We start from the raw sequence: 25005 nt of genomic DNA on the forward strand, positions 1-25005 counted from the left end.
TGGGGACTTGGGCTGTTTCCAGCTTTTGGCCGTTGGGGATAGTGCTGCAGTCAGCAGTGGCGTACAGTGTCTACTGAAGCCCCTGTGTGCAGTTCTGCCGATGAGTCTAGGAGTGGAAAGCTGTACTCTTAACCACCCTGCCTACCGCCTCCTACAGGACGCAGTCCCTGCTTGAAACACCAGGGAGGCGGGGGGACGATGGAGGGCGGCCGTGTGCCAGGCCCAGGACCAGGTGCTAGAATATCTTTTATCCTTTAATCCTCCTTTATTCCTCATCCCATCCTGTTAGGACCGTTCCCATGTTGCAGACAGGCCGGGCCACTTTCCAGAGGTCACCAGCAGGAAGCTGGGGCTTAACCTCAAGCCTGTCTAACACTGCAGCCAGCACCAGTGAGAGAGATCATTGCTGACTGAAGTCATCAAGGAAGGCTTCCTGGAGGAGGGGGCTTGAGATGTGCCTTGAGGGACTCAGGATACCATTGAAATGCCACGACATGCTTGCTGGTTGGTTTTGTTGCAACTCTGTTTGCAGGAGCTTTCCCTCACCAGTCGATGAAGTCACGACCTCTTTCAACATCAGGTTGCCCCCGCCAGCCTTCTTCATTCCCACATGGCTTCTCTCTCCCCAGGTGTGCTGAAATGATTGTCAGCATGGACAGCAGCCAGATTCACAGCAAAGACCCCCGCTATGGAGCCAGCCCCCTCCACTGGGCCAAGAACGCAGAGGTAGGCAGGGTCTAAGGATGAGCTGGGTGGGCAGGGTTGAGGGTCCTGGAGCCCTTTGTTCCTTAGCTGCCAACAGGAAGGGGGTTCCTGAGAGGCCTCTGAGGATAACACTCAGGGGATTGATCTCGCAGTGGGCCCGCCAGGCAGGTAAGCCTAAGGAGAGGTGACATCCTGGCCTTGCATGGTGACCGTGTCCCCTCCGTAGTTCCCTCGTGTGTGAACTAGGGGTCCATGGCCTACCTTTGGAGGTACCATGAAGTCAGCAAAGCAGTGCATGAGAAGATTTCTTCATAAATCGTCAAGTACTTTGCAAATCAAAGATGGTGGACGGTGCTGGCGATGGCGGCGCCTCTAACTTCTTCAGGGAGCCTGGCCGAGCGTCTCCTCCGAGGCCTGTCCCTGCGCCAGACTCTGAGCCCCAGGAGGATGGAGGCCTCTGATCTCTCATCTCCAGGAAGCACAGCCCAGCAGTGCACTGGGTGCCCTCAAAGGTCATGGCCTGCTTGCAGATGTGACGGGCCAGGAGGGAGCAGCCTGCCAGCCGCTGTGGGCACCTCCATGCTGGGAGCTAGATGCCAAGTCAGGCCCTCCTGTAGGGCTTTTGTTCACTCTGTGAAGTGGGAACTCGCACCCCCATTTTCACAGCAGAGGAAGCTGAGGTGCAGAAGGGTGTGGTGGCCTTTCCCAGCTGACAGTGGGGATGAAGGAAGGCTGAGCTTTGGGCTCAGGTCTGTCAGGTTCCGGAGCCCAGGCCCCCCAGGACGGTTGGTGAGCGGGGGTGCGTGTTGCCAAGGCACGGAGAGGGGGTCATACCTCTGCAGGGTCCCAGGCAGGGTCATAGTGAGTGGGGCAGTTCTGGGGCAGGGCCCAGAGGAACCGTTGCAGGGAAGGATGGGGTCCTGTGAACTCCAGGAAAGGACCCAGAAGCCCCTTTCAAGTCACCACGTCTTCAGCTTTTTGTCCCCTAGTTCCTGAGGGGTGTGGAAGGCAAGGTCTGGGGCCACCTGCCACCTGGGCTCTTCCTGCTGCTGGAGCTTTCCAGAGGCCCAAGGCCTGAGGATGTGGCTGTGTCCAGGTGCCATCAGGTGCCACAGGCCACAGCCGCTCCAGCCGCCCAGCTGACTGGGGCCGGGACTCTTGTCTCCATAGATGGCCCGCCTGCTGCTGAAACGGGGTTGCGACGTGAACGGCACCAGCTCCGCGGGGAACACCGCCCTGCACGTGGCTGTCATGCGCAACCGCTTCGACTGTGTCATGGTGCTGCTGACCCACGGGGCCAACGCCGACGCCCGAGGCGAGCACGGCAACACCCCGCTGCACTTGGCCATGTCGGTGAGCCCCAGGTTGGCTGCCCATGCGGCAGGGGTCAGGTGACCACCCGGGCCAGGGCAGGGCCCCCTCTGAGTCCAGAATAAAAACCGCTTCCTCTGCGCTCTGGGACCTCTCATTCCCATGCCTCCATGTGACATCTGGACACTGTGAGAAGGGAAAATACAGCTCTGGCTACTGACTGTGGCCCTGGGCAACTCACATCACCTCTGCCAGACTTGACTTCCTCATCTGGAGGATGGAGGTGTCGGTACCCGCTTGGCAGAGGTGTTGAGTGGATTCAGTGGTAGATACCCTGTAACTCTATGAGGGATGTCTAAGCAGCATGTGTAAGACCCGGCACAGAGTGAGCATCCCCAGGATGTTCGTTCTCATCCTGGCATCATCAGGGCAAATTTCATCTGCATGTCACTCTTACCTCCCTGGAAGGCTCCAAGCTTCTGGAAGGCAGGCCTGCTTACACATCTTGGTGGCCCATGGCAGGCACTGGTCACCTTTGTTGGTTTATCATAGAGCACAGTTTCTGCCCTTAAAGCACCTTCAGTCTGGTTAGAAAACTACAGCATGAACATATTAAATGCAGAGGAGGGAGTGTTATTTGTTACAGGTGTGTGTGTGTGTGATTGTACCCGTAATTCATAAACCATAGGTACCCATAATTCTGTTCAACTGTCTTAGAGTCATAAACTAGAAAATCTCTCTGGGACTCTACAAGAAGTAGATTTAGGACAAATTCAAAGACATCCTGTTTTATACCAAAGGTCATAATTGTAGAGGGGATGTTGCCCAAGAGGCTGAAACTATAAATAGAATTTTGAACATTTTTAGCACTGAATGGGCCCTTTGAATTATGTAGTTGAACAGTTCTCAAACTTTTTGGTCTGTCTGATCCTTTTATACTCTTAAAAACTATTGAGAATCTCATAGAATTTGTTTATTTGAATTTTATCTATCCATATTGACCATATTAAAAATTACAAGTGAGGGATTTTCAAGATACTGATGAATTCGTTTAAAAATAACGATGATTAGGACTTTGCTGGTGGTCCAGTAGCTAAGACTGTGCTCCCAAAGCAGGTTTGACCCTTGGTCAAGGAACTAGATCCCACATGCCACAACTAAAGATTCTGTATGCTGCAACAAAGATCAAAGATCCTGCATGCCGCAGCTAAGACCTGGTGCAGCCAAAGAAGAAAAGACAGAAAAAGAATTTTTTTTTAATTTAAAAAATAAAAACAAGAATGATTTACCAAGCCCATGCTATTGTAAGTAACATATTTATGGAAAATCAACTTTATTTTCCAAAACAGAAAATAATAGAAAACAGTTGGTATTGTTTTATATTTTTATAAATCTTTTTAATGCCTGGCTTCAGAGAAGGCATGGATTTTCCAGTCTTCTGCTGCATTTATTCTGTTGCAGTATGTTGTTGAATGTGTTAAAAATATGAGGAAAATCTGGCCTCACATAGATGTGCATATAGTTGGAAAATATAGGTTAACTGTACCTTTTCAGATAATTTTGGATATTCTTTGTTGTTATTCAGTCACTAAGTCATGTCTAACTCTTTGCGACCCCATGGACTGCAGCACACCAGGCTCTCCTGTCCTTCACTATCTCCCAGAGTTTGCTCAGATTCATGGTCTGCACCAAAACTTGACAAGGGGTAGTTTCTGACAAGTTGAGTGCAGTGGACACTCTTAGGCCATCTCCTTAGACTTTTCACACTTTGTTACAGTCAAATCTATTGGCATCTCTTGCACTTTGCATGGATCTTTTAACCTATGCACGATTCCGTGTCATCTTTGGAAAATACTAGTTTGCTGAGTATCCCCAGCTTCCAAATGTTGACTTGTTTCATTATACAGTCTCAACACCCCCCCACATTTGTAAATATCACTAAGATTTCATCAGAACAGTTTCTAAATTTGGGGAAACCACTGGAGCCCTTCATGGTGTATACCACTTTACCAGTTTTTGTTTGAAAGCTTGAGTCTTGTCACTGGCACAAAATACTGCCAGCTGTTTTTCTTGAAGTGGCAGCTCACTGCATTCATTTTTGAGAAAACGCCTCCTAGATTCCCAAAGCTGAACAATCGTAGTTTGCCTGCCAGTCGTTTCTCAAGTGAAAACAGTGCTTCATGAAAAACAAGCAGCTTGTTCCGCTCACGACTCAGTCAGTCACATGGGAATTTTCCTGTGACAACCATCGTATTTGGTTATGCCACAGACACGCCGTGTGCACACTCTCCATTTTATGACACTGAAAACACCAGTGTAGGAATGTAGTAAGATGAACATTTCTTAGTGCTTCATCAAGGGACTGGCTTTTTTTTTTTTTTTAGCCATACCTTGCAGCATGTGGGATCTTAGTTCCCTAACCGGGGATTGAACCTGTGTCCCCTGAATTGGGAGTTCTGAGGCTTAACCACTGGAGCACCAGGGAAGTCCCCCGAAGCTGGCTTTTTAATGAATGAATTTACTTTTTACTTGAGCATGTGGCAAAGAAGAAAACCATGACAACAGTTAGTCTGTGGACACTGCTTTGCTTCATGCTTAAGGCACCGGGAGTTTTATCCATAGTTGTTTTTACACCGTTGGTACAAAAGTCAGCCATGGGACTTCCCTGGTGGTCCAGTGGCTAAGATGCCTGAGTTCCCCATACAGGGGGCCCAGGGTTGGATCCCTGGTCAAGGAACTGGATCCCACACGCTGCAAATAATAGTCTGCACGTTGTTGTTCAGTTGCTAAATTGTGTCTGACTCTTGTGACCCCATGGACTGTAGCCCACCAGGCTCCTTTGTCCTTGGGATTTCCCAGGGGAGAATACTGGAGTGGATTGCCCTTTCCCTCTCCGGGGGATCTTTGCAGTCTAGGGATTGAACTCACGTCTCTTGCGTTAGCAGATGGATTCTTAACTGAGCCACCTGGGAAGCCTAAGAGTTTGCTTCTCACAACTGAAAGATCCCCCATGCCACAACTAAGCCAAAAAGAAAACAAACGATTATATAAAAATCAGCCACTGCATAAAGGCAAACAGCATCTTGCTATTTTTATGAAACAGTTCTAAGCTCTGGAACCCTCTAAAGTGTCTCCGTATTCATGGGGGTCCACAGTTCCTACCTTGAGAAGTGCTGACCTAGGCCACTGCTTCCATTCTTGCATCACCCGCATTCCATCTGCACCGTTTCTGGCAGATTCATGAACCGCTTTTATAATGATGTACTTAATCATTGCTTTAAGTTGCCTTGCTTTTGCTGCTGCTGCTTAGTCACTTTGAAAGAAAGTGAAGTGAAGTCCCTCAGTCATGTCCAACTCTTTGCGATCCCATGGACTGTAGCCTACCAGGCTCCTTGGTCTATGGGATTTTCCAGGCAAGAATACTGGTTGCCATTTCCTTCTCCAGGGGATCTTCCCGACCCAGGATCGAACCGGGGTCTCCCGCGTTGTAGGCAGACGCTTTACCACTGAGCTACCAGAGAAGCCCTGGCTTGCTTTCAAACTTACTTAAACCTATACTTACTGGAAAAGGAAATGGCAACCCACTCCAGTATTCTTGCCTGGAAAACCCCATAGACCGAGGAGCCTGGTGGGTTCTCACAGAGTCAGACACGACTGAAGCGACTTAGTAGCAGCAGCAAACCGATACTTGAAGGGTCGGTTCTATTATCACCATAGGTGGTAAACCAGGGCCACAAATAAAAGGTAACCGAAGAAGGAATACATAACTAATAGTTGAAACACTTTTACCTGTGCCCCTATACCTCCTAATGGGGTGTGAACAGCCGTTTTGAAAACAGCATTCTAGACACACCTCTTCATGCTTTAGGCAAGGGAATCCACCCGAGAGAGAGACGTAAGCCCAGCGCTCAGGTCTCCTGGCGGCCGGCCTGTTGGTGTGTCCTGGGAACTGTGCCCAGCCAGCCCCGCTGCCCCACCTCCAGACATTCACTGCGCATGCTCTGGGGAGGGGGCTGCTATCAGGGAAGACATGCTCAGTTTCTTCCTGACTCAGCCAGCCCCCTGGACTCAGTGGGAGGCCTTTCCTTGATCACGCTTTCCTGCTGCTCCTGCAAGCGATCAGCAGCTGACCCTTCAGTGTCCCTGTGTCTCTGGGTCAGGGGTCATAGATGCATTGCTTCCTTTGAGAAGGAGCTGGCAGGCTGGGGGAGGGGGATGTCATTCCAGTTTCTACCTGGGTTCTTAGATTCTCACCTACAGGGATACTCATAGGCCTATTTGTCAGGGCACTGGCCTTCCAACTGTAGACTTTGCAGTATGGGATTGACTGCGGGTGGAGGTCAGAAGGGTTTCAGTGTCTCTTCCCATCCTGGTGAAAGGCCCCCCGAGGTGATGGGTTGTGGGGTGAAGAGGCCAAGGTCCTTTCTCTCCACGTGTCCCTGAGCTGTTGCCAATTTCACCCCCCCCCATCCCCAACAGAAAGACAACATAGAGATGATCAAGGCCCTCATTGTGTTTGGAGCAGAGGTGGACACCCCAAATGACTTTGGAGAAACCCCTGCATTCATAGCCTCCAGGATCAGCAAACGTACGTGCTCTGCACTCTGGGACCAGAGTTGGGGGGTGGGGGTGCAGGGAGGAGGGAGGTCCTAGCCATCAGGTGCCTGCATCCTGTCCACCCCCCCAAACTGTTCCCTGCAGGGAGCACCTGGGAGGCCCCGAGGGGAAGCTTCTGGTTCCCAAGGACAGGGGCCCTGACCACTAGACTGAGGCCCCTGGGGGCTTGCCGAACCAGTGTCCTCTTCCCTGTGACCCCTACGCCCACCTCAGGGTGCCAGGACTTGGGATGGGGGTGGGGAAGGCAGTGGGAGCAGCCCTCTTCCCCACTCTTGGAGAATTCACTGATGGAATCACTTGTAAGAACAGCCTCAGGCCAGGGCATTGCTGTATGACACGTGTGCCCCCCCGCCCCCCGCTTGTACACAGGCATGTGCATGACACATGTGCCCCCTTGCACCCTGACATGTGCTGCATGACACATGTGCCCCCCTTGCACACTGGCACGGTGTATGCACTGCGTGCTCACTCGGTGAGGCTTGGCTGCCGGGCTGGAAAGAGCAGATCCTCCTTACCAGCCACCTGGAGCCCTCTGGAAGGTTCTGGGGAGCTGTGGAGGTTGCTGTGGGTGATACCTCATAGTGTGTTCCAGCGAGCGTGCATGCGTGCGCATGTGCGTTTTCAGTGATCCCATCCGGTAGGTGGGAGTAGATACCCACTGGCTGGTTCATCCCTGTTGAGCTCTGAAAGCCTTGAGAATTGCTCAACATGGAGGTGGGAGTCCTGCTTTCTTGACTGGTGTAGAAGGGAAAGAGGGGGTTCCTCAAACACCAACCTTCTCATCCATGTTCCAAGTTTGAGACCCCAGAAGCTGCTTTGGGTGTAACAAACTAGAGTCCACATGCTGTGTCAGGGTGGGGCAGGCTCTAGGGCACTCCCGACCCCCCCAGGTGGCCTGGGATGGGGGACCAGGTGCAGAAAGGACCTCTCATTTGCATCCGGTCAGTTTCTGATCCTGTGCCATCTCCCCCTCCCCATACATGACAAGTCGTCACCAGGAAGGCGCTCCTCACTCTGCTGAGAACTGTGGGGGCCGACTACCGCTTCCCACTCACGCAAGGGTTTTCAACGGAGCAGTGCTCCGCGGCAGCTCCCTCCTTCTCCATGGAAAGATCTCATCCCCCACCGATCAGCTTAAACAACCTAGGTAGGCCTGGCCCTTCCCATGCCCCCGCCTCTCCACCTGGTTCCCAGGTCCCTGGGTCAGGCAATCCCGAAAGAAAGAAGGAAATGGGGCCCAGGGAAGAGGTTGTTAAAGGAAGCAAGGGGCGATGGGCAGCATTTGTCAGCCTTTGGGGGGCAGCCAGCAATGCATAGAGTCCGGAGACTGGTGGGGTCCCTGGCTAATGGCCTGTGGTCCATTTCCTCTGACAGGGTTCCTTGGACACCTATAAGGTGGGCACTTTGTTGACCTCTCTATGCCCTGGGAGCTCAGGTGGGCAGTGAGGAGTACTCTTGGGGGCTCAGGGCTGTTGGGGTTCTCTGGCTTCTACCAGGAGCCTTTCCGCCACGTTGCTGCATCTCCATCAGGCCCGGGGCCGCTGTGCTCCTCTTCCAGCCCCTTCAGTGACCTACTGGCCAGGCAATTAGCATCTGCCCCTGTGCATCCTCGGTATCCATGGAGACAGCCCCCAAAGAGGCAGAGACCTTCTCTGGGCTTCCTGTGGGCCCAGCCCACCCTGAACCCTGGATTGTTTAGGAGTGGGGGTTCCCTGAACAGGGCAGCCAGGGACGGATCCTTCACAAGCCGGCACTATTCTTAAACTCTTGGGGAATCAGACACCAGCATCTTTAGACAGGATAGCCTGGCCAACCCTGAACTCAGGACAGGGCAGAGCGGGCAGCCACAGTTAGTCCTTCTGGCTCTGCCTCTCTCCCCGCCACCCTTCCTCCCCGCCCCCCACCCCCATCATTCTCTCTCAATTTTACAGGCAATCAGTCACCCAAGCCAGGCCGGATGGTGGGCCTGGGGCGCGGCATCAGATGGGTAATGCCCTGGGCCTAGAGGAGCCACAGGGCCCGCTGTGCCCTGAGTTAGATGCAGCTCTAGTCCCCTCTTCTCCTTTGTCTCAGCCGCATGTCATGCTCCCTGGCGCTCTGTCCACCACCTCTCCCGGCCAGGCTCGTGCTTATCTCGTCCACTCTGGCCCCTTGCCCTGGTGAGGGGGAGACACATTGCCTGGAAGCCTGCTGTCCTGCTTCGCTGCTTCTAAGACTCCATGCACAGCGGTGGGACGGCCTGTCAGAATCTGGATGACGAGTCCCTGCAGGGCCAGGCTGCTTGTCAGGAGAGCAGCTAATGCATTTGTTGGGCACGGGGTGGGCCTCAGACCCAGGCAAAACATGCATGCTGCGGGTGAGGGCACCGCTCTGAGGCCGCTGAGGAAGTTTCCAGACCTGGGATCAGAACAAGAGGCGTCTGGGAAGCAGTCGGGCTATCTCTGTTCCTTCAGGGAGTCGAACCCCGGGGAATGTCTCGACTCAGCCCTTTTGGCTAGACGAGCCTCATCTGTAAATTGGGGATAAGGATTCTGGAGAAGGTGGTTGTCCACAGCACCGGCTGGCATGCATGAAGAAACGCTGTGTGAAGTGCATACACAGCACACAGGGCAGGGGTGCTTGTGCTTCGGGGCTCTGGGGGGAAAATACAGGAAAATCGAGAGCTTGCCAGGCAGGGTGGGGGGCCATGCCCAGAGCAATGGGGTCCCCTCCACATTCCAAGCCCCCTGCTCCCCAAGGGGCCAGTTGTATTCCGAGATGAAGAGCCCTTGCAGGGAGTAGGAGGCAGATGTTCCCACCAGGGACAGAGGGGTGAGGGCACAGCTCCAGGTTTGCCCCCAGGACCCGTTGGAGGGGGGACCAGCACCTGCTTGGCCCCTGCCTACCCTGCCCTGTGCCCCACAGAACTGCAGGACATCACTCAGATCTCCCGGGCCCGGAAGCCAGCCTTCATCCTGAGCTCCATGAGGGATGAGAAGCGGACGTGAGTGTTGGGGATGGGCCGGGGGGGGGGGGGCAGGCGGTGCACACATGCAAGGCCTCTCGCGGGCTTGGGACTGTTGTCTAGTCTGCATCTGGCTCTGTGAGGTGGCTCGCGCCCTCTGCAGTTCACAGCAAATAGACTGAGTCTTCAGAGAACCTGGGTCTGCTTCATCAATCGCCCTGCAGGCTCCCGGTCACACGATGGAGCTGGCTGTGGTCCTGTCCCTTCTCTCCCCACCCCGTCCCAGGTCATTGGGGGAGCTGGCCCAGATCTCCTTTGGAGAGAGCCCTCAGTGGCATCAGTGCTGAGCCTGCTTCCCTCCGATGCCACCCGCTCCCTACCCTCCCTCCCTCCAACAGCCAGTAGGAGTAGGGCTGGTGTCCCAAGCCCCTGCTGTCCACCCAGCCCCGTTCTAGGAGGCAGGCCAGGGTGATGGGTGCAAAGCGAGGCCCAGACCCTGTCCCCGCACACAGTCCCTGGTGACCACGGTTGTCAGGACCCGTGCCCACCAGCTCAGCGAGTTCCCAGGACAAACATACCTCCTTTCGGCTGTGCTGTCTCCACCCTTCCCTTTAATAATAGAGGTGGTTTATCTGTTCTCTCCAGTATTCTTGCCTGGAAAATCCCATGGACCACAGAGCCTGGTAGGCTATGGTCCATGAGGTCACAAAGGGTCGGACACGACTGAGTGACGTCACTTTCACTTTTCACTTCATCTGTTCTCTCTTTTTGTTTTTATTTTTTTTTTTACTATCCTGTGCTCCTAACAGCCTTCCTCGGGAGGCACTCATTAGTAACCTCGCTTGGCAGATGCAGAACGTGAGGGCAAGTCACTTGCTCAAGGTCACACCGAGTCGGTATCAGAGCAGCCCGGGGCTTCCACAGTCCGTGCCCTTTCTGCTCCCCGCGGGCTCTCTCCTAGCCGCACCCCTGTGGCCGCCCCTGCAGGGAAGGCCCTTCCCTCCTGGAAGCAGAGGCAGCCCCGGCTCCCGGGACCCGGCGGCCGTATCGGTGGTTCCGCCTCACCTCTGAAGGGTCGGCTTCCCCTCAGAAGCTGTAGCCCACTCGTTTCCTCAGCCACCCTGGAACATGCACCCTGGGAGTGCGCCTGCTCTAGCAGCCTTCTCACACTTCCCTCCTTGCACCCCTACACACACACACCCCCCCACCAGTGCAGGGGCCGAGGGGTACCCGAGGGAAGACCAACAGGCCCCTTCCAGTGAGAGGAGGGAGGATGCAGATGCTCCAGCAGGGCCAGGAGAGTCTGCACAGCCCCAGGAGCCTCCCTTTCCCCCAGAGGAGGAGTGAGGAAAGGGTCAGGACACGCCTGTGGGGCCCTCCCCGCGCTGGTCTGCGAGATGCAGAGCTTAGCCCTGCTTCCTCCGGGTTGATCCCGCCTTTGCCAGCCCTACATCTTCAGAAGGGTCTCTTGCCCATTTTCTCCAGCCTCCCTGGTCAAGGGTCCCCCAGGCCTCCAGCGACAGCACAGCCTGTTCCGCCACGTTCCGGGCTTGCTGCAGGGCTGGGCAGCTTGTCCAGGAAAAGATGAGGGAGCCCGGAGGCGGGTGTCACATACTCCCACATTTACCAGCTGTGGGGGAGACAGACCCAGGTGTCTGCTGAGGTGGTACCTGGCCAGAAGGTCTTACCCACCCCCCGCTGCCCTTACCTGCCTGGATCCTCTTTCTGTTGCACCTCTGGTCTCCTAAAGTCCCGTGTTTATTCCTGGACTGACTGTGCTGCCCACCCCTGGCCCCCACCCCCAAGCCCCCGTAGCACGTGAGCTCCAGGGCTTGGTCTCCAGGGCTCAAGCTGCTGCCACTGGGCAGATGCTCAGGGACACGGCCCACAAAGTGCCGGCTGTAATAGGACCCTCTTCTCTCACACTGCTGTTCCCACCACAGCCACGACCACCTGCTCTGCCTGGACGGAGGGGGCGTGAAAGGCCTCGTCATCATCCAGCTGCTTATTGCCATCGAGAAGGCCTCGGGCATCGCCACCAAGGATCTCTTCGACTGGGTGGCGGGGACCAGCACCGGGGGCATCCTGGCCCTGGCCATCCTGCACAGTGAGGGCCGCCCCTGGGCTGTGGGGCAGGATGGGGGGGGGCTGAGACCGGCCCTCCAATTTGGCTGAGTTTGTTTTCAGAGCTTTGCAGAGGTCATGGAGGAGGGGAGGACCCGAAAGGCCTCTGTCGGTTTGAGCGGGGCGGAGGGCGGGGAGGGGGGGTGGGTGGTGGGTGGGTGGCGTAGAGGGTGTTGGCGTCTGAGGCTGGAAGGAGAAGGGCTGAGGGTGGGCCACGGTGATGCCCTCCTAGCTGCAGAGGACAGAGCTGGGTCCCCTCCCTTTCAGTGTTAGGAGCCACCTTGAGTCACGAATGCCGGTGCCCTGGTCTGCGCACTTCACTTTACCCCAGGGACATGGAGGCGCTGGGAGAGGGGTGGCCCTAAGTCACGCAGCCCACCCCAGGGGGTGCTGGCCTAGGAGTCCCCAGGGCTCCCAGGCCAGCACATCCCACGGCCACAGGCAGTCTGCTCTCACTGCAGCTTCACCGAGGTGATGGCGGCACTTTGCTTGCTGGACAGACCTTGGGTTAGGCCTTGACTCAAGTCACGCGATGGCTCGTTCATGGAGCTTCTGTCTGGCTGCGCGATGCTGCCTATAGAGGGCCCTCTTAGAGCCAGCTTCCACCCCGCAGGAATTATCTCAGCACCCCTGCCTGGGTCGGGTTCCAGGCCCTCCAACTCGTCCTCCAGACCTGAAGGCACCAGGAGAGGACCCTCCCCCTCCTTGACATCAGCCAGGCCTGTGCTTGGTGCCAGGGGGCAGGACAGAGCACGCCCCACCTCAGGGAGCCCCCGGGCATTAGGTGTTCACTGTGAGAGGAGGCTGTGGCCTCCAGGGTGTGGGGGGACAGGGGACACGGCCAGCCCAGGAAGTGGCCTAGAGGAGGGTCCATGGAGCTCCGGGCAGAGGAGGGTTGTCAGCCAGCAGCTGCTGGGACCTCTTTTCCCGACCTCTGGGGCCCCATGTCCCTTCTCTGGTTTTCCCTGAGATAAGGGCCAGTTCAGGGCCGGCCTCTGCCCGGGGGGTGGGGTGTCATGAGGTCTGGGGGTGGGGCAGAGTGGGCGCAGGTCCTCACTTCTCCTCCAGAGAGGGTCACGTCCTTCTTCAGGGGATGTTTATCCCCCATCCAGGGTCTTCAGGCTACCAGGGGCTATGGGAGGTATCTGAGAAGTCGCCTAGTTTATCCTCTCCAGGGGGCAGAAGCCCCCACCTCTGTAGTCCCCTGCTTGTGCACCCCTGGCCTGACTGAGGGGTGCTTAGTGGTTTCCTCGTCCCATGAGGTGCAGCCTGCCCCGGGACACTGTCTGTTCTCACGGGACAGGGCTGGTCCTTCTATTCTGTGACAGATGGGGTGGATCTAGATGTATAAGCTTTTACACTTTCGGGGCCCATCATTAAAGGAAAAAACACAAATTACAAATATAAAATTAAGTACCAAGCCATGGGGCCGCTGAAGGGGATTTCTGCCTGTGTGGGAAGTTGCAGAGGAGGGTCCCAGGAGCCCCGGCTCAGTCGGTGCCCCCTCCCAGCCCCAGTTCCTGTGCCAGGCCCTCTGTCAGGGCAGCCCTTGCATCTTCTCCCCACCTCCGCCCTCCTCATTCCTAGGCAAGTCCATGGCCTACATGCGTGGTGTGTACTTTCGCATGAAGGATGAAGTTTTCCGGGGCTCTCGGCCCTACGAGTCGGGGCCCCTGGAGGAGTTCCTGAAGCGGGAGTTTGGAGAGCACACCAAGATGACGGACGTCAAGAAGCCCAAGTAAGCCTCCCGGGTGGGACGTGGATGGCTTGGGTGCCAGCCATGCACCCCTTTTGGCCCTTCCTGGGGCAGAAGCCTCCCTGCCCTGGTCTGATAAAAGCTGAGCGGGGAGGGGTGGGGGGTGCTGGGGAACACAGGTGCAGAACACCTTCCGCCCATGTCTGGTGTTTTTCCATCCACACAGCACATCCCTGGGTCAGAGCCGGTTGATTCTCGTCCATCACACACATACTTGCTGAGCATGGCTCTGCGTGCGTGTGTGTGTGTGTGTGTGTGTGTGTGATGTGGTGATGCAGCCATCAGGTGGGAAGGCTTATGATCTGATTGGGAGATAACTGACCTAAAAAAATGGCAACCATGCGAAGTACCATGTGCTTAAGAGGTTCCAGAAGAACCTTCAGTACCTCCACTTCTTTGTAGTATTTATTTTCCATCCTGGAATTACTTGATTTTCTGCTTCATGCCACGTTTGCCTGCCAGACTGTGAGCTCCCTGAAGCAGGAATGTGACTGTCATGTTTTTCTGTAGCCCCAGCATTTAGCACAATGCCTGCCCCAGAGCAGGCCCCTGAAAAGTGTTCAGCAACTGAGTCTCTGTGGGACCAAGAAGGGGAGAAGGGACTGTGGACAAAGTGGTCAGGGAGGGCTTCCTGGAGGAAGTGAGGTGTGAGCAAGCTCTGGAGGGTTAGGAGGATTTCTTTTCATAATAAAGCTTTTTTTTTTTTTTTCCCATTTAAGAATAATGCATAGTTTTTTAAGAAAATTTGGAAGATACAGAAAGTAAAAAGAACAGGAAATATATCATCCATGATTTATTAAGTGAAAGATAATGTTTTGAAAAATGTTTTCTGTATATTTTATCCTAGACATTTTTTTTCTATTTTATGGTGAAATAGAACATTTAGAAAAGTACATTAAAAAGTTCTGTGAATAAATCTAAAGCAGACACCCATGTATGACCACCAGCCAAGGCCAAAATGTGTGCCCTGCCCCCATCACAGCTCCTTCTCCCCACCGCCCACGAGAGTAACTGCTATCTTGACTGGTGTGAACTGGATTTCCCAGATCTTCTATCTAGTTCCGGCACCTGAATGCAGGCTCCAGCATGGTTCAGTCCTGCCTGTCTCTGGGTTTGGATGGAATCATTTTGCGTTTTATCCTTCCTTTCCTCAATGCCACATTGGTCAGCCTGGTGCCTGCTGTTGGGTGAAGCTCTGTGCTTCATTCATTCTCATTGCTCATGTGACTACACCCCCATGGTTTATTTCTCCAAACACCTTTGATGGGCCCTTGGGTTCTTTCCTGTTTGGACCTCTTGAGTCTTCAGTGGACATTTTGGGCCTCGTTTTCTGACCCTGTGGGGCACATGCCTAGGAGTAGAGCTGCCAAGTCTTGGAGGAGGCATGGCCTCAACCCTTTGATTCTACCCCGTGGTTTTTCAAAGTGTTGGTTTCTGTTTCCACTCCCCTTAGGCATGTTTGAGAGTACCTGGTGCTCTACATGGGCTTGCCAGGTGGCGCCACTGGTAAAGAACCTGCTTGCCGATGCAGGAGACCTAAGAGACTTGGGTTCAAAATTCTGGGTTGGGAAGATCCCCTGGAGGAGGGCATGGTAACCTACTCCAGTATTCTTGTCTGGAGAATACCATGGACAGAGGAGCCTGGTGGGCTACTCCATAGGGTCGCGAACTGAAGTGACTTAGCATGCATGCATGGTGCTCTGCATTCTTGCTAACAATGATGATTGTCAAAGCAATTTATCTTTGTAACATTTATATCTTTATAAACTGGGGGAGGCTATAAGGTGCTGTCTCTGTTGGTTTGAATTTTCATTTTTCTGATTAACTAGTGATGTTGAACACCTTTTCATATGTTTAAAGGCCATCTGGATTTCTTCTTTTGTAAAGTTCCTGTTCAAGTGTTTTACTCATTTTTGGCACAGTTGAGTTGGGTGATTTGGGGGTTGTGAGGCTTCCTAATTATCTTTTTTATATTTTGAAACCTAGGCCTTTGATGGATACATGGATTTGGAATCTCCCATTCTAGGTTTGTCTTTTCACTCTCCTTACAGTGTTTTGTTGATCAACAGATGTTCTTAAAGCAGTAGAATTTATAAATATTTTACTTTTTATGACTTGTGCTTTTCCTATCCATTCAATAACCCTTTCTAACTGGAAGCAGGAAGTTTGTCTCCTGTGTCTAGTCGTGAAGCTCCCTCGTTCTGCCTTTTATCAATCAAAGTCTTTTATTAACTTAGGTCTTTTAGCAACCTGGAATTGATTTTTATATCAGGAGAGATCCAATTTCTTGTTTTCCACATGAACAAACAGTTTCCCCCAGCCTCATTGGTGAAAAGTCTGTCTTTCCCTCCATGTTGCAGGCCTTGATCCTTCTTGGGTCTGTTTTTGACCACGGAGTCCTAATTGTACAGCAAGTTTATAGCAGGGCTTCCCACCTTGTCCTTCTTCAGGGCTATTCTTGGAGGCTCTTTAGAGAAGTGGTTAAGAGCATGGACTCTGATGTTTCCTTTTCTCAAAAATGGAAATAATATACCACCTGCTTCCCAGGGCTTTCATGAAAAGTAAAAACGTTATGTTTATGAGAAAAGCACCTAGCACGTAGAAGTGCTGTGTAGCATACAGGTTACTTGTTGCTATTTGCACTTCCATAGAAACTATATCAATGGAATCAGACTGTCAAATTCTACAGAAAAGCAAATCCTGTTGGGATTTTTATTGTGATTACATGAGTCTGTATGATTACTCTTTTACTGAAGTATATTTGGGGCTTCCCTGGTGGCTCAGATGGTAAAGAATCCGCCTGCAATGTGGGAGATCCAGGTTCAATCCCTGGGTCGGGGAGATCCCCTGGAGAAGGGAATGGCAGCCCACTCCAGTATTCTTGCCCGGAGAATCCCTCAGACAGAGAAGCCTGGCGGGCTACAGTCCACGGGGTCGCAGAGAGTCAGGACTGAAAAGCTACACCACGACTGCTGCTAAACCTACTTTACAGTGTTCCGTTAGTTTCTGGTATTCAGCAAAGGGACTCAGCTATACACGCCCACCCACACGCACTCTTCCATTATGGTTTATTTCAGGACATTGAACATAGCTCCCTGTGCTATACAGTGGGATCCTGTCGCTTATTTTAGATATAATGATTTGTTGTAAACTTATTTAGGGGAGAATTGACACATTAAAACACTGAGTCTTCCAATTAGAGAATATAGGAAAACATTCCATTTGTTTTTAGTTTCTTAGTACAGTTTTAAAATTTTATCTATAGCGATCTTACGCATGTGTTATCCTTAGGTACCTGCATATATTTTGTGCTGCTGTAAATTATGCATTTTTAAACATTTCATTTTCTAATTGTGACTTGCATTTAGAAATACCATTTATTTTTTAAATTTTAATTGTGGCGAGATACATATAACATAAAATTAACTCTTAAACATTTTTTCCCTTTAACCACTTTTTTTTTTTTCTTTTTTTAGTTCCACCAGTTTATTACTACCAACCCATCACCCTCCACCCTCATGCACACATGCTCAGTCATGTAACCCCATGGACTGCAGCCCGCCAGGCTTCTCTGTCCATGGACTTTTCCAGACAAGAATACTGGAGTGGGTTGCCATTTCCTTCTCCACCTTTAACTACTTTTCAATTCAGTAGTGATAAGTATATTCACATTGTCCTGCAGCTACTCTCCTGAACTCTTTCTTCTTGTAAAACTGAAACTCTGTACCCATTAAAGAGCAGCTCCCCATTCCTCCCCTTCCCCAGCCCCTGTCATCTACCATTCTACTTCCTGTCTGCATGAGTTGACTCCTCTAAGTGCGTCATGTAAGTGGGACCATACAGTGTCTGCCTTTTTAAAACTGGCTTATTTCACTTAGCATAATATCCTCAAAGTTCATACATATTTCAGCATGTGACAGATTTTCCATGTTTTTAAAGACTGAATAATATTTTGTTGCATTTATAGACCACATTTTCTTTATCCATTCATCTTTTGATGGGTTCGTTTCCATCTATTAGCTGCTGTGAATAATGCTGCTGTGCACCTGGGTGTGTGTGTGAAAGTCGCTCAGTCGTAATCATATCTATCTCTGCTTTCACTTCCTGGTGCCTTTTACAGAGAGGATTCTTACGGGCTCAAATCACTCAAATATGCTAACTTTTAAAAAGTATATATATAATATGTATTTATTTATTTGGCTGTGTTGGATCTTAGTTGTGGCACACAGGATCTTTTTTTTTTAGTTACGGCATGGGAATTCTTAGTTGCGACATGTGGGATCTAATTCCCTGACCTGGGATCAAACCTGGGCCCCCTGCATTGGGAGAGCAAACGGAGCCATAGCCACTGGACCGCCAGGGAAGTGTCTCTATGCTCATATTTCATTAGGCTTTTTGTATCCATCTTCATGAGTAAGATTGACCTGTTTATTCCCATTTTTAGGTTGCAGGGTTTTGATTTCAAGGGAGTATCTCTCTCTCTCTCTCTCTTTTTTTTTTTTTTTCTGTTTTCCAGAAGAGTTCATATAATAGTGAGTTATTTCTTCCTTGAATATTTGGTAGAACTTACCTGTGAAATCATCTAGTACTGGAGTTTGGTTGGTAGGAAAATTTTTAATGGTGGAATCAATTTCTTTAATGTTTATAAGACTATTTAGGGTTTCCAAATGTCTTTTTGAGTTAGTTTTAGTTAAGTTACATTTTTCTAGGAATATGTTCATTTCATATACATCTTCAAATTTGTTGGCATAGAGTTGTCCAAAAATTCTCTTATTATCTTTAATGCCTGCAGCACGTTGTTATGGCCCTCTTCATTCCTGATGATTAACACTTCCATTTTTCATGTTTTCAGTCTTGCTACTACCAGCTTTTTAATTGGATTAGTATTTCAAAAAAGTAACTTTGGGCTATTTATTGGTTCTCTATTATATATACATTTTCTGTTTCATTAATTTCTGTACATATATTTATTGGTTCTTGTACTTTTTAAAGTTTATTTGGCTGTTTTAGGGTTTTTTTAACTTCTTGAAATAAGTGTCTTACTCATTGATTCTTTGGCCTTTTTTTCTCTTGTACTGTATAAGTATGCATATTATATGTGTGTGTGTTTGTAAATCTAAACATTTTCCTCCATAGAATTCCCTGGCAATCCAGTGGTTAGGGCTATACACTTCCACTGCAGGGGGCATGGGTTCAATCCCTGGTTGGGGAACTAAGATCCCATAAGCTGTGCTGCACAGCCAAAAACCAAAAAAAGAAATAAACATTTTCCTTCTTTAATTATATCCCATAAGTGCATTTAGAATATGATTATTCAGTTCAAAATATTTTCTAGTTTTTACTATTATTCTTTAACCATTGTGATTATTATTAATAAATGGCATTTCTCAGTTTCTAAACTTAGGAATTTACAAGTTATCTTTTTATTATTAATTGCTTTGTAGTCAGAGGACGTGCTGTGTTTGATTTTGGTCCTTTTGGCCACGAATCAAGTAGTCCTTTTTAGAAGGCCACTTGATTCATGGCCTTCTACATTCAGCTTCTATAGATGTTCCATGAATAATTTAAAAGAATATGGATTCTTTATTTGTTGAATGCCAGTATCTATACATGTTGATTAAGTCATGCTGGCTGCTGCTGCTGCTAAGTCACTTCAGTCGTGTCCGACTGTGTGTGACCCCATAGACGGCAGCCCACCAGGCTTCCCTGTCCCTAGGATTCTCCAGGCAAGACACTGGAGTGGGTTGCCATTTCCTTCTCCAATGCATGAAAGTGAAAAGGGAAAGTGAAGTCGTTCAGTCATGTCTGACTCTTAGCGACCCCATGGACTGCAGCCTACCAGGCTCCTCCATCCATGGGATTTTCCAGGCAACAGTACTGGAGTGGGGTGCCATTGCCTTCTCCCATGCTGGCTAGGAACATTTATTTAAAAGTTTTAAATCTTCAGTTTCTGTATTAATGTTTCTGTCCATTTCTTCTGTCAGTTACTGAGAAAGATAATATCTTCCAGTCTGGGAATTTGTCTTTTGACTTTTCTGTCAACTTTTACATTAATATTTTGATACTGTGTGATTAAGTGCATATAAATTTAAAATTCTATGAATCTTTCTGGTGATTGAAGTAGCTTTCTTTATCTCTAAGAATGCTTTTTGCCTTAAAGTTTATTTTGCCTGATGTTAGTTATACTAGGTTTCATGGTTATATTTGCATGGTATGTCTGGTATGGTATGCTTTAATTCAACCTTCTTGGTCCTTATGTTTTAGATGTCTTTCTTGCAAGTAGCCTATATAGTTCGATTTGTTCTTTATCTTATCTATGCGTTGTCTATTTATAGATTTTATTGCATAGTAATATATTTAAGTTATCTAATTAGTTGTCTGCTTTAGCTGTTTGGTTTGACTATCAGAACCTTCATATAGTTAATCTAATAGTTTATATGATTGATCCATTTATATTGACATCAGATCAGATTAGATCTGTCGCTCAGTCGTGTCCGACTCTTTGTGACCCCATGAATCGCAGCACGCCAGGCCTCCCTGTCCATCACCAACTCCCGGAGTTCACCCAGACTCAACGTCCATCAAGTCAGTGATGCCATCCAGCCATCTCATCCTCTGTCGTCCCCTTCTCCTCCTGCCCCCAATCCCTCCCAGTGTCAGAGTCTTTTCCAATGAGTCAACTCTTCGAATGAGGTGGCCAAAGTACTGGAGTTTCAGCTTTAGCATCATTCCTTCCAAAGAAATCCCAGGCTGATCTCCTTCAGAATGGACTGGTTGGATCTCCTTGCAGTCCAAGGGACTCTCAAGAGTCTTCTCCAACACCACAGTTCAAAAGCATCAATTCTTCAGCGCTCAGCCTTCTTCACAGTCTAACTCTCACATCCATACATGACCACAGGAAAAACCATAGCCTTGACTAGATGGACCTTTGTTGGCAAAGTAATGTCTCTGCTTTTGAATATGCTATCTAGGTTGGACATAACTTTCCTTCCAAGGAGTAAGTGTCTTTTAATTTCATGGCTGAAGTCACCATCTGCAGTGATTTTGGAGCCCAGAAAAATAAAGTCTGACACTGTTTCCACTGTTTCCCCATCTATTTGCCATGAAGTGATGGGACCAGATGCCATGATCTTCGTTTTCTGAATGTTGAGCCTTAAGCCAACTTTTTCCACTCTCCACTTTCACTTTCATCAAGAGGCTTTTTAGTTCCTCTTCACTTTCTGCCATAAGGGTGGTATCATCTGCATATCTGAGGTTATTGATATTTCTCCCAGCAATCTTGATTCCAGCTTGTGTTTCTTCCAGTCCAGCGTTTCTCATGACGTACTCTGCATAGAAGTTAAATAAACAGGGTGACAATATACAGCCTTGATGTACTCCTTTTCCTATTTGGAACCAGTCTGTTGTTCCATGTCCAGTTCTAACTGTTGCTTCCTGACCTGCATACAGATTTCTCAAGAGGCAGATCAGGTGGTCTGGTATTCCCATCTCTTTCAGAATTTTCCACAGTTTATTGTGATCCACACAGTCAAAGGCTTTGGCATAGTCAGTAAAGCAGAAGTAGATGTTTTTCTGGAACTCTCTTGCTTTTTCCATGATCCAGCGGATGTTGGCAATTTGATCTCTGGTTCCTCTGCCTTTTCTAAAACCAGCTTGAACATCAGGAAGTTCACGGTTCACGTATTGCTGAAGCCTGGCTCGGAGAATTTTGAGCATTACTTTACTAGCGTGTGAGATGAGTGCAATTGTGTGGTAGTTTGAGCATTCTTTGGCATTGCCTTTCTTTGGGATTGGAATGAAAACTGACTTTTTCCAGTCCTGTGGCCACTGCTGAGTTTTCCAAATTTGCTGGCATATTGAGTGCAGCACTTTCACAGCATCATCTTTCAGGATTTGGAATAGCTCAACTGGAATTGTATCACCTCCACTAGCTTTGTTTGTAGTGATGCTTTCTAAGGCCCACTTGATTTCACATTCCAGGATGTCTGGCTCTAGGTCAGTGATCACACCATCGTGATTATCTGGGTCGTGAAGATCTTTTTTGTACAGTTCTTCTGTGTATTCTTGCCATCTCTTCTTAATATCTTCTGCTTCTGTTAGGTCCATACCATTTCTGTCCTTTATCGAGCCCATCTTTGCATGAAATGTTCCTTTGGTATCTCTGATTTTCTTGAAGAGATCTCTAGTCTTTCCCAATTGTTGTTTTCCTTATATTGACATAATTACTCATATTTTGGAGATGACATATGCCATCCTATTTTGTTCTGTGTTTCTTGCCTTCTTTTGGATTTACTGAATAGTAAATCATTACCCTGCACCCCAATCTCAATAGTTTGAAATTTATGCACTCATTTCTGGTTTTTTTTTTTTAGTGTGTAGTATAAAAGTCTAAATTTAATTGATACCATTACCCATACCCTCAGATAATCAAGTATTTTTAAATGTTTAATTCTATTTTCTTTCCCCTATCTTATTTATAATGACTTTTCTGTATTTTAAATCTATCTTTTTTAAAAAAATTTCACAAGATACTGTTTTTTGAAGTTGATGTTTATTTATATTTATCTAGTGGTACACTCCCCACTCCAGTACTCTTGCCTGGAAAATCCCATGGACGGAGGAGCCTGGTAGGCTGCAGTCCATGGGGTCGCAAAGAGTCAGACATGACTGAGCAACTTCACTTTCCCTTTTCACTTTCATGCATTGGAGAAGGAAATGGCAACCCACTCCAGTGTTCTTGCCTGGAGAATCCCAGGGACGGGGGAGCCTGGTGGGCTGCCGTCTGTAGGGTCGCACAGAGTCGGACACGACTGAAGCGACTTAGCAGCAGCAGCAAGAGCAGTGCACTGGTGAACTCGACCTCTTAGCAGGAAAACCCTGGATTGTACTGTTTGCCAATTCCCATGGTGATAATACTCCCACTATGGCTGATTTCAGGCCACCAACATTTTAACAACCAGCCCATGAGATTTAGCAATAGGTTCTCACAAGCCAGTATGAGCTGGCTTCAGCACACCGTTGGGTATGTATGTGTGTATGTGTATGAGTGTGGGTATCTGTGTGTATATATGTGTATCACATCTTTGCTTTACAGTCTTTCCTGCAACCACCTTCCTTCTGCCTAAAGTACATTCTTTTGTTTTTCCCATAGAGATGGTCTGCTGGAAGTGAATTCTCCACTAGCAGAGTTGTTTGAAAATAGGTGTTTTTCATCCTCACCGTTTAAAACTAATTTTATTTCACCCTCATCAACTGAACATTCTTTCCTTTCTCTCTTATTCTTGTTGAGTATAGAATTCTAGGCTGGTGGTTTTCTTGAAGAACATGAAAGATAGCATTCTATATCTTTTAGCATCCATTGTTGCACTGGTGAAGTCAATTTCAGTTTAACTCTTGCTCCTTTGAAAGTAAGTAGTCTTTTTCATTTGGGTGCTATTATTTATGTGTTTATTCGTTTTTGGTGCTCTACAGTTGTACTATGCTGTATCTAGATATGAATTCCTTCTAATTTATCCTGCATTGGATTTCTTGGCCTTCTTGAATCTTTGGATTGCTGTCTTTCCTCAGTTCTGGAAGCCTGAGTCATTATCTGCTCAACCTTGCCTCTGCCTAAATTTCTTTTGCCTCTCCTACTGGAACTCCAATTAAACATGTTAGAGCTTTTCTGTCTTTCATGTCTTTTAACTTCTTCTATATATTCTTTCATTTTATCTGTGTTGGATTCTGGTTAATTTCTTCTTACCTATTTTCCAATTCACTAATTCTCTCTTTAACATTACCTGATTTTCCATTTAAATAATTCAAGTATTTATTTATTTAAATTTCTAGAAGTACTCTTTGGTTTATCTTCAAATCTTATAGGCCATTACTTTTGGTTTTCTGTTCTCTGAAAATATTATCAAGCTTGTCTTTGATGTCTTTCAACGTTATAAGCATAGCTGATTTATAATCTTTGTCTCAGGATTGAAATAACTGCTGTCTATATAAGTAGTTTTGCTGTCTGTGTTGGTTTATGCTTATTCTCATCCATGGTGTTTTATTTCATGATGTTCCCCCTCTTCATCATTTTTGAAACTGTGTGGTATTCCTTAATGTTGAGATATAATATATGCAGATTCTATGGAGCTTAGAATGAGGGTATCTTCTCTCTTTATGTGGTATCTTCCAGGTACCCATGTACAGTACCATCTAGGGCCACTGTAACTAAATCTTTGGCATGAAGGTTTTGGAACTCCCCCCTCCCCCAGGTGGTGTGAATTTAGTCTACAGATCTGCAGGAGGATTCGTTTGTGGTTATACATTTTCAGGGATTTTTTTTCTCCTTCCTTTGTTCAATGCCAGGCAACTTTACTCACAGCTTCCAGGAGTGGGAAGGAGGCAGGTTTATTTTTGGTTTACCCTTATCCAGGTGGGTAGTCCTTTGGGGTTACAATCTAATGTGGGGAGGGTCTTCCATTAGATCCCTAACCTTTGGTGAACCCTGGATTTTGACTTCTGTCCATTTGGCCCAGTGAGACCATCAGCAGTTCAATTGAAGTTCAGATTGACAGTTTGGTGTCTGCCTTCAGGTCAAAGCTGGGTTTGTGCTCCTTTTACCTCTCTCGGTTTTTGCTTATCCTTAGTTTATCCTGGTCTTACCTTTCTACCTTGTCAGATCTTCTATGCTTTTAAGATTTAATTTTTTTTAAAAAAATTTTTCCAACATTAGTTTTTTGTTCAGTGGGAGAAACGTTCGAATAACCTTTCCACAAGATTCTTCAAAGTGGAAAACTAATCTTATTTTCCTATGCAGAGTTTTTTTGTTCCCTTTTCTTTATATTTTTCAGTGTAACAAATACATTTCGGTGTTAAGACTGAACTCCTTGGTAGCCATTTGAAATGGCTGCAAAGCATTCCATTGTTTAGACACTCCCTCCTGTTCTTTCCATGTAGGCCGCTCATTTTTCACTGTAATAAATTACTCTGCATGAATAGCCTTAAACAAAAAGCTTTCATTGTAACTAAGATTATTCTTTTAGGCTAAATTTTCCAGAATGGAATTCCCAAGTCAAAGAGCCAGGACATCTGTAAAGGTCTGAATACATACTAGTTTCCGGGGGGTTGTGGCAGTCTACACTCCCCTCGGTATCTAAGAATGTCTGTCTCTTGAGACAGTTAGGAGTCTTCTTTAACAGACTGCAGACTCGCATGGTAGAACACTGATGAAGTATCAGAGATGACACGCTGAAAATTCTCCCCTGACTCCAGTCTGGGAGTTGCAGCCCCCAAGCAGTCCCGTGCCCCAGAGGCCGCTCACTGTTACACGGGTCCTTCCAGAGTTACTGTCTGACCCTCTAGAGGTGGAAAGGGAGCAAATAGGTACATGGGGCCTTTTGGGGTTTGTTTTTAAACAAGTAGTGGCGTATTACACGTGGGCTTCACAGGTGGTGCTAGTTGTAAGGAAGCTGCCTGCCAGTGCACGAGGCGCGGCTTTGATCCCTGGGTCGGGAAGGTCCCCTGGAGGAGGGCATGGCAACCCACTCCAGCATTCTTACCTGGAGAATTCCAG

The 25005-nt window shown here is 48.6% G+C and overlaps 1 protein-coding gene across 12 annotated transcripts in view; it reads left to right on the forward strand.

The window, feature by feature from the left end:
• Positions 1-25005, forward strand: part of PLA2G6 (phospholipase A2 group VI) — a 92289-nt gene that overhangs the window by 31456 nt on the left and 35828 nt on the right. For 10 of the 12 annotated variants that reach the window (XM_044940873.2, XM_044940871.2, XM_044940870.2 and 7 more), the window contains 7 exons: positions 630-726; positions 1876-2058; positions 6496-6604; positions 7622-7780; positions 9538-9616; positions 11521-11684; positions 13289-13439. In XM_044940873.2, coding sequence (XP_044796808.2) covers positions 630-726; positions 1876-2058; positions 6496-6604; positions 7622-7780; positions 9538-9616; positions 11521-11684; positions 13289-13439 — 942 coding nt within the window. The remainder of the gene's footprint in view (positions 1-629; positions 727-1875; positions 2059-6495; positions 6605-7621; positions 7781-9537; positions 9617-11520; positions 11685-13288; positions 13440-25005) is intronic. The other 2 variants (XM_044940872.2, XM_025282875.3) reach the window with 1 other exon arrangement.

This window comes from Bubalus bubalis, chromosome 4 (genome assembly GCF_019923935.1).
Source record: "Bubalus bubalis isolate 160015118507 breed Murrah chromosome 4, NDDB_SH_1, whole genome shotgun sequence".
In the NCBI taxonomy this organism is placed as follows: domain Eukaryota; kingdom Metazoa; phylum Chordata; class Mammalia; order Artiodactyla; family Bovidae; genus Bubalus; species Bubalus bubalis.